The sequence below is a fragment of the Oncorhynchus mykiss genome, chromosome 5, assembly GCF_013265735.2.
Source record: "Oncorhynchus mykiss isolate Arlee chromosome 5, USDA_OmykA_1.1, whole genome shotgun sequence".
In the NCBI taxonomy this organism is placed as follows: domain Eukaryota; kingdom Metazoa; phylum Chordata; class Actinopteri; order Salmoniformes; family Salmonidae; genus Oncorhynchus; species Oncorhynchus mykiss.
In genome coordinates this window covers 46,396,156-46,405,753 of record NC_048569.1, presented here as the reverse complement: position 1 = coordinate 46,405,753, position 9,598 = coordinate 46,396,156, and the positions used below count along the sequence as shown (strand labels likewise).

At 48.0% G+C, this 9,598-nt stretch overlaps 1 protein-coding gene across 3 annotated transcripts in view; it reads right to left on the bottom strand.

The window, feature by feature from the left end:
* Nucleotides 1-9,598, bottom strand: part of LOC110523956 (guanine nucleotide exchange factor subunit RIC1) — a 62,588-nt gene continuing 52,990 nt past the window's right edge. For all 3 annotated transcript variants that reach the window (XM_036977687.1, XM_036977685.1, XM_036977686.1), the window contains exons 17-27: nt 8,267-8,395; nt 7,885-8,049; nt 7,291-7,581; nt 7,026-7,169; nt 6,641-6,799; nt 5,872-6,008; nt 5,199-5,494; nt 4,839-5,054; nt 3,624-3,801; nt 3,097-3,285; nt 1-2,919 (exon numbers count right to left, since the gene is read on the bottom strand). In XM_036977687.1, coding sequence (XP_036833582.1) covers nt 2,622-2,919; nt 3,097-3,285; nt 3,624-3,801; nt 4,839-5,054; nt 5,199-5,494; nt 5,872-6,008; nt 6,641-6,799; nt 7,026-7,169; nt 7,291-7,581; nt 7,885-8,049; nt 8,267-8,395 — 2,202 coding nt within the window. In that variant the 3' untranslated portion in view covers nt 1-2,621. The remainder of the gene's footprint in view (nt 2,920-3,096; nt 3,286-3,623; nt 3,802-4,838; nt 5,055-5,198; nt 5,495-5,871; nt 6,009-6,640; nt 6,800-7,025; nt 7,170-7,290; nt 7,582-7,884; nt 8,050-8,266; nt 8,396-9,598) is intronic.

Sequence of the window (9,598 nt, the reverse complement as noted above, 5' to 3'; positions counted from 1 at the left end):
TTGTTATTCTTACTGCTGCTCTTTAATTATTTGTTACTTTATTTCTTAAAAATGGCTTGTAAGTAAGCATTTCACTGTAAGGTCCACACCTGTTGTATTCGGCGCATGTGACAAATAATATTTGATAGCAGAGTTCCTCAACTCCTCAAGTACCCCCAAACAGCACGCATCTTTGTTGTAGCCCCGGACAAACACACCAGACAACTCGGATCCCCCTTGTCCATGTAATCGTATACATTATGATCTGAAAAGCAAAACTACCTAGCACTCCTACTCAGAGACACGTAACGAACTGAGGCCCAGTTTTAGGAGCTCTTTTCGTGTCAGGCGGTGGGATATGGGTCTAAAGACTCAGATGACTACAGTATGTCGAGGCAAAAGCAATTAAATAGCTCTCCATTAGCTGCTTTGATATAGCCAAAATAAAAACAATTTGAAGAATAAAAAAAAAAGACTATTTAGAATAGTAATAACAACACAACCAATAAATAAGAATAACACTCGGCCTCATAAAAGCTGGATTCCATGTGAGGATACTGTACTTTAAGTCAACAAAACAGAATCATTAACAGATGCAATACCACTTGGTCTTTGCAGTTACATCGTACACACACAGCCGCGTCGAGTTGGAGATTCTCGTAAAGTCATTGTTATCAGTATCACCGCTTGTGATCAAGGTTTTGGTATGTTACCACGGTGATAACGACCAAGACATTATAGACATTAGAAAGTGAACTCTGGCATATCAATATAAAGTGAATGAACATAGCTTTGTTTCTCCTATGGTTTGCTTCCCATTGAATCCTCCACAGGACCGAAGCCAATTAATTGAGCAATAATGTTTCAATTCTCGAGTACGTGTGTGAAGATGCAGGTCATGATCATCATAATAAATGTGGTTTGTCCTCAGATATGGTTAGATTCTCCTTTCAGGAGACAGTCATGGTTTGTTTGAATTCATTTGAGGGGTGCTTATATTTGTTCTGTTACACACGTTTGAATTGGAAATGTTTTGTTGTTGGCATATCCGAACTCCCCTCGAGTGTCCCGCAGGGAGTGGGGTCACAATCGTATAGCGCAACAGGAGCAATTAGGGTTAAGTGCCTTACTCAAGGGCACAGCAACAGATTTTTATCACCTTGTCGGTTTCCGCTATTCAAACCAGAAACCTTTCGCTTATTGGCCCAAACGCTCTAACCTCGGGGCTACCGGCCCCCCGCCCGGTTGAGGGCTTATCAGGCCCTTGTCCTCAACATCCAGGTCATCACACACACACACAGACACGTCTTCGCTCTTGACCAAGAGCATTCTCGCGCCACAGTCTAGCATCGTAAAAAGGGGACATCATTTCCTAAATGAATGCTATGGATGTTGAAGAACACCTCCACATTATTGACAAAGGTATCATAAAACATCTTTAAAATCCACTGTACACCATGAGGTATGAAAATATGAGAACCCTCCCCTTGCACAACACACGCATCTCGTAAAATGTCCCGGCAACACCGTTCGTGGGTTTCCGGGGCGGTTTCTTGCCAGAAGTACCAAAGTTATACTTGGAACTTACTCCACGGAAAAAGTACAATAGACGTTTGTACAAACGGTGAAAAAATATAAAGGTTTAACAGTTCAGTCCTGTGGAATGGCTGCCAATAAAAGGTTTGTGTTTGACAGGTCTCTCGGGAGAACATTACGGATGCTTTTTGTTCATTGTGCTCTCCCTAACAAGTCGCCACGGTGATCTGACTTGGAATTCGCTCACATCACACAGAAAAGCCAGCCGAGCAGTATACATTTATACCTAGACGGTCACTAAAGCCTAGCCGAGACCACAACACAGACAGCGAGCAATTCTCTGATCTGAAAAGCACATTTTGGTAAAAAGCTAAATTGCAACAAACTGCCTGCTTTGTGCTCGAACACTCCATTCCAGAATAAAGCCTGACGAGCCCAAACTCAGAATCTGCAAAAAAAAAACTTGGTCTGTGATCAAATTCTTTAAAAAGGAATACATGGGAAGTAGAATAAACGTAGAGGTTTGAACCACCTGTCGTACAGTATGGATATCTTAGGTGTTTTTGTTTGGGTGCTATGAATTGGCTGTGTCCTGGCAAGCGCTGTTTGCAGTGACTCAAGTCCATAATACTGACACTCAACCCACTCCGCTCACTCAGACCCTGTTCCAGCACCAGGATGGATGAGTACGCGGGCAGGAGAGAAACAAAGACAGAGCTTCCTTGTGTTTCACACCCAAAGTATGGTAACACACAAAAGCCTCACATAAACAAGCATATACTCTCACACAGACACACACACTCATGGTCGATGTAACATATCTGGGTCCACATCAGCCAACAAAACTGGTTCGAGACCCACAATGCAGAGTATTCAGTCTTTGAGGATCCCTTCCTCCTCCTCCTCTTCTTTCTCATCCTGTGTCCCATCACACACCCGCACCACACCCCTTCACCTGCCCAGCAAGGTCAGAGATTAGGACAGGGCTGTAGTCATTAGGGCACACACACCGTAGCAAAAACGTTTTATGTAGTCCCTCCCTGTTTCAGCCCATTTTCTTCCGTTTTGGTGGCTAATGAACACGACCCAGGTCAGGACAGGGCACGTCAGGACAGGGTGCAGTCATACGCCCCCTCGTCCGCCGCCTGCTCCTCCTGCTCCTCTGGAGCTCCTCCGTCCTCTGTCACTAACCCTCCAGGGGGCTCCGAGGGCAGGGCCAGGCCCAAGGGAGCAGGCCCTCTACTGTCCTCCGCCCTGGGGCATCCATGCTGGGGCTCAGTCAGCTTGGAGTTGGGGCTGGAAGCCCCTGGCTGGAAGGCTTCAGGCTGGACCTGCTCCACAGCAGTCTCTATTAGCTTCTGCAGCTGGGGCCGGATCAGGGTCAGGAAGGGTTTATAGCCCAGGCTACAGGGAGGAGGAGAGGAGAGCGAGGGAGCCAGTATTCATAAGAATATGAATTCAAGCATTCATTGAATTTTTGTCATAGACATGGGCACACACGTGCAGCAACAGTTCTCCTAGCTTAGTGAGAGAGAGCGAGAGCGACAGAGATAGAAAGTAAAGAAAGAGGGATAGACTAACCAGTCTGTGGAGGCCCACGCATCGACTCCCAGCAGGCCGGAGCGGATACTTTGGACGGTCTCAGGAGGAACCTCTGGGCTGTCCAGGAAGTTGACCACCTGCTTGATGACCGTGGCCTCTCTCAGGATCAGACCAATCACAACACACCACTCCAGACAGCCCGCCTCCATGAACACATGCAGCAGGTAGCTGAGGACAGAAAGAGATCAGGAATGGTACAGAAGGGGCTGGTTTACCAGACAGATTACACCTAGTCCTACACTAAGAAGCACGTGCAATGGAGATTCTCCTTTTAGAACATTTTAGTCCAAGGATAGGCTTAATCTGTGTCTGGGAAACCTACCCAAGGACACACAAACAAAAGGGTAACAAAATCACACAAGATATACACAAACCCACATATGAAACCAACAAGCAGAATAGGTCACCACAGCCATAAATCTAGCTAGGTCGGGATGGTAGGTGGGGTGAAGGAGTATTTTGTAGCACCTAACAGAGAGGACTGGAGAGGATAACTACGGTCTTACCGTAGCTGGACCTGAGACTTGTGAGGCCCCTTGTTAGCCAGCTCCATGGAGATGTGTTCCAGCTCAGACTGGGTCAGACTCAGAGTGGAGAAGTTCTCATCCACCATGGTCCAGTCTCCATCCACCATGCTGCTGGTCTCTGTCAGGTCTGTGGCCGAACCGATACTGCACTCCTCCGCTGGGGGATAAGGGAAGGGAGGGAAGAGATGACCGGAGAGAATTTAGAAGAGGTAAAGGGATAAGACAGAAAATGAGAGAGCCTGGTAGAGAGAAAGCAAGAGGCAGATGTAGAGAGAAAGCGTGAGAGAGAGAAAGCGCGAGAGAGAGAGAGAGAGAAAGCGTGAGAGAGAGAGAGAGAAAGCGCGAGAGAGAGAGAGAGAGAGAGAGAAGAGATGACCGGAGAGAATTTAGAAGAAGAGGTGAAGGGATAAGACAGAAAATGAGAGCCTGGTAGAGAGAAAGCGAGAGGCAGATGTAGAGAGAGAGAGAGAGAGAGAGAGAGAGAGAGAGAGAGAGAGAGAGAGAGAGAGAGAGAGAGAGAGAGAGAGAGAGAGAGAGAGAGAGAGAGAGAGAGAGAGAGAGAGAGAGAGAGAGAGAGAGAGAGAGAGAGAGGGGGGGAAGAGATGACCGGAGAGAATTTAGAAGAAGAGGTAAAGGGATAAGACAGAAAATGAGAGCCTGGTAGAGAGAAAGCGAGAGGCAGATGTAGAGAGAGAGAGAGAGAGTGAGTGAGAGTGAGAGAGAGAGAGAGGGAAGAGATGACCGGAGAGAATTTAGAAGAAGAGGTAAAGGGATAAGACAGAAAATGAGAGAGCCTGGTAGAGAGAAAGCGAGAGGCAGATGTAGAGAGAGAGAGAGAGAGAGAGAGAGAGAGAGAGAGAGAGAGAGAGAGAGGAGAGAGAGAGAGAGAGAGAGAGCGAGAGAGAGAGAGAGAGAGAGGGGGAAGAGATGACCGGAGAGAATTTAGAAGAAGAGGTAAAGGGATAAGACAGAAAATGAGAGAGCCTGGTAGAGAGAAAGCGAGAGGCAGATGTAGAGAGAGAGAGAGTGAGTGAGAGTGAGAGAGAGATGACCGGAGAGAATTTAGAAGAAGAGGTAAAGGGATAAGAAGACAGAAAATGAGAGAGCCTGGTAGAGAGAAAGCAAGAGGCAGATGTAGAGAGAGAGGGGGGGAGAGATGACAAGTGAATGCTGAAGTAGAGGAGGGCCACCAACTTTTGTTAGTGAGTGGAGAGAGGAAGGCCTCCTGTGTCTGTGGCCCCCCGTGGGAAGAGGATGTGTTCATCTCTTTAGGCTCCGGCCCCAGCGCCCCGAGACCGTCCAGCCAGGTGTGGTTGCTGTTGCGTGCTGAGGCTTGCGGGGGTGCTGTGTCCATGTCACTGTTCAACAGGCTGTCTGCTGACTGGGACTTTAGCAGCCGCTGGCTCAGCACTGGAGGGAGAGAGAAACACACATGCAGGCACTTATCAAGGTTGGCACACTGAACACACTTACAAAGAAATGGGATAGGGGAAGTTGACTGGGGAGACCGACAACCACAGCTGAGGGGAGATGCAGCCACAGTCACACCCTCACCCGTCTTGCGGTGTCCGTCCTTGAAGGGCGAGCTGGTCGAGCACGCTGGGATGACAGGAAACGGCCAGAGGAAGTCCTTATGGAGACACTTCAGCGCCATGACAAAGTCATCGAGCCGCGCTACCCGGGTGCGCTCGCGGCACAGCCAGCCAATCAGCTCGAAGCCCAGCTGGGCGGAGAAACAGCCTAGGTCTTTGAGGCGGACCTGCTCCAGCAGGTGCCGGGCGTGACGCCATAACATCATGTCTATGTACATGTTCTCAGCACAGTCACTGTCCTTACTCCATCGCTCAGACCTAGAGAGAGAGACAGAGAGAGCGACAGAGGACACGTTGAAGAGATGGAAGAGCTATTACAGGTACGATAGGGAAAGGGCCCGGAACACGAATAGCAAATGCCACGAGGGCTGGTCTCAATTCCATCCAATTAATTATGCAAAACAGATAATAGCCCAGTAATTCTTTGTATAAGTACGACATGTTATGTTATCATCATCATTGTTCATTTGAACTTGAGAACTGGAGCCCAGCAGTAGTGGGCCTGTCCGGCTCAGTAGATAGAAGAGAAGGGCTAGTAAACGCCACGGCAGCGTGTTCAAAACGCTCACTGTACTTTAAGTCTCTTAATAAAATCTGTTCAATTGAACGTATTACTATAATAATAGTATCCGTACCCTTTAGTGGAGGGCCCAGAGGGCATGCTAAAGGTCTTCTGAAGGTTAAACTTCCCAGCAGCGATGCCGTCAACTGACTGGGACAGACTGATGCTGCGGTTCCTGAAGAACTCGAAGCCTCCCGTCGAACTGGGTTCCTGTTGAGAGGACACATCAACCGGTCACTTATATGGGAAGCATTTAAAACTCCAATCTACTGTTCGAACAATGTGCTCATATTCAGGCGGGACAACTCATCCAGTAAGCCCCTGAAACAACAACATAGCCAGTTTATATCCAATTTATATTTAATTATAAACCGGGTGGTTCGAGCCCTGAATGCTCGACCAGATAATATACCATATGGACATTATACATATATATTTTTTAATAAATGTACTGCTCTAATTACGTTGGTAACCAGTTCATAATAGCAATAAGGCACCTCGGGGGTTTGTGGTACGTGGCCCATAAACCACGGCTAAGCGCTGTATCCAGGCCTTAGCCGCATCGCGTAGCGCATAAGAACAGCCCTTAGCTGTGGTATACTGGCCATATACCACAACCACCCCCGTTGGGCCTTATTGCTTACATAGAGAGAGGTGGATGTGAGGCCGTAGCCTTAATAGCAGTCTTTATACAGTATTTTTAGACCATCCCTAATATCATCCCCATAGATTAGTCTAGCCGCTTAGAGATTTAGATGATTTAAAGATGTAGAGAGCGCGAGAAGAGACAGCGGTAGAAGACAGAGTAGAAGCAGCGAGCTTGAATTAGTTCTCTCCGATACCTGAGTGGTTGGTGTTGGAGGCGGGGTCTCCATCTCCCCAGAGCCAATGGCCTTGAGGAATCGGATCATGTGACGACAGAGGTCCCACTTGCCCTGCTCCAGAGCCGTGTTGAAGAGCAGCGTAGCGTGCTGCCTGCTCACCGCCGGAACCTCCATGTTCTAGACGCCACAGTTACATTATCCATACACGACACAACTCCACCCCTAAACATTACCCTCACCCCTGCTCCAACGCTCACCATACAGTGGCTCCAATCCTAACCGGAGCTCCAACCCTCACCCTAGCTCCATACCTTAATACCAGTCACATTTCTAAATAATGTGCCTCTGGGATATAGGATAGGAATCTTACAGTGCCATGAGATAGGGTAGTATATGTAGATACCTGCAGTATGATGAGATAGGATGCTGCTGTGTCCAGGTCCTGAGCCATTAGACATTCCTCAAACAGATCCTTGGGGTTGCCCACGGCAGCAAACAGGTAGTTCCACAGGGCGTACTCCGTCTTCCTGGCGCAGTGCACGATGGTCTGGACGAAGAAAATATGAATGAATAAATGAATTAATTCAGTCGAAAATGCACAAGAGTTGCCTCAGCCGAGAACGACAATACTCCTCCATCCACATCGCTCTCCCCCTCCTCCTCCTTACCTGGAGGAACAGGGGGAACTCGGTGATGAACTTGGCCACGGTGGGAAGCAGCGGGTCGGGGATGGGCTCCCGGGAGGTGGCCTCCTCCTCCAGCACCACGTGGACCATGAGCTCCATGACGTGGGGGAAGTAGGGGAGCGCCGCGCAGGACTGGGCCAGGAGCAGGGCCTGCTCTCCCAGATTACGCACGAGTAGCTGGCGCAGGATGTGGTGGAGGTAGATCTGGGAGGTCCTCTCCACCGTGCAATAAGGGAACGCCACCTCAAGAGGCTCCCGGCCCTCTCTGGGACCCTGCAGAAGAAGACGGTGATTATGTTATTCGCGCAGAGACAGTGATTTGAAAAGTTGTAGAGTGCAAGAGCAGTTCGTAGGCATTAAGAGCCTTGGCACAACGTCAAGAGATGGTATCTAGGATTTGTTATCAGCCCCCCTCTCCCTCGCAGGCCGTCGTAGACCAGGTTCTATTTGCCAACCCCCAACACCAGATACTACTATTACTGTAATAACTACAATATAATACTACTATAATAATACTATATAATTATAATATAATTATAATAATAAATAATAATACTATAATACTAACTACAGTACCTGCAGGCCGTCGTAGAGCACAGTCTCATTAGATGCCCCCAGCACCAGGGCATCTTCAAACAGCACGGCCAGGGGGTAGATGTTGATGTGGAAGGGGAGCATGATGCGCCGGGACAGGAACGAGTGGGGCTTACGGTGGTCCCGCGGGAACAGGGGCAGCCACACCTTTTGAGAGGTACAATGAAACAATCGCGTGGCAGCATCGAATAATATGCTCGGGAACTAACAAGTAGATCGTGAAACACACCGACAAACATCACCCTTCAAATTCCTTCTAATGTAGCCATACGCATGTTTTCTTGTTGCAATTTATAGAAGGATGTGTAGACTTGGACGACAACAACAAGCGTTTCATTTCAATGAAAAGAAGGGGCAGCCACACCTTCATTCCGGCCTCGCCACAGGACAGCCACAGAGCCTCCAGCAGGTGGCGCTTCTTCTTGTTACTGCGACACGTGGTCCACACGTTCTCTACACACTGAGCCAGAACCACGGGCGGACAGAACGGCAGCTAGAAACAGAGAGTGATAGACCGGGTCAGCATACACGCACCACAGTGCATACTGTGGCTGGCGGGTAAGACAATGCTTTAGATGTACACGGACAATGACAGTATCAAGTTTGACAAATTAAAGCAATCAATATATGTATTATGACGAGACAAAGACAACTATTACAGGGGGTGGGGGGGGTGACTTAGTCCGGTCCCAAGTCTGGTTGTGCTGTACAGCATGACAATGACTGTAGGAGTAGGCTATACAGCCTAAACAGTAGGTAGGTGTGTGTGTGTGTGTGTACAGTACCAGTCAAAAGTTTGGACATATTCCTGGGATTTTCTTTATTTTTGACTATGTTCTACATCGTAGAATAATAGTGAAGACATCAAAACTATGAAATAACACATATGGAATCATGTAGTAAGCAAAAAAAAGTGTTAAACAAATCAAAATATATTTCATATTTGACATTCTTCAAAGCCTTGACAGCTTTGCACAGCTTCGCGAGGAATGCTTTCCCAACAGTCTTGAAGGAGTTCCCATATATGCTGAGCACTTGTGAGTTGCTTTTCCTTCACTCTGCGGTCCAACTCAGCCCAAAACATCTCAATTGGGTTGAGGTCGGGTGATTGTCGAGGCCAGGTCATCTGATGCAGCCCTCCATCACTCTCCTGCTTGGTCAAATAGCCCTTACACAGCCTGGAGATGTGTGCTAGGTCATTTTCCTGTTGAAAAACAAATGGATAGTCCCACTAAGCGCAAACCAAATGGGATGGCGTATTGCTGCACAATGCTGTGGTAGCCATGCTGGTTAAGTTCGCCTTGAATTCTAAATAAATCACTGAGTGTCACCAGCAAAGCATCCCCACATCACCACACCTCCTCCTCCATGCGTAGTTCATCTCACAAAGACGCAGCAGTTGGAACCAAAAATCTCAAATTTGGACTCATCAGACCAAAGGACAAATTCCCACCGGTCTAATGTCCATTGCTCGTGTTTCTTGGCCCAAGTAAGTCTCTTCTTCTTATTGGTGTCCTCCTGTAGTGGTTTCTTTACAGCAATTCGACCATGAAGGCCTGATTCACACAGTCTCCTCTGAACAGTTGATGTTGAGATGTGTCTGGTACTTGAACTCTGTGAAGCATTTATTTAGGCTGGTAACTGCAGCAGAGGTAACTCCGGCTCTTCCTTTCCTATGGCGGTCCTCAGAGCCAGT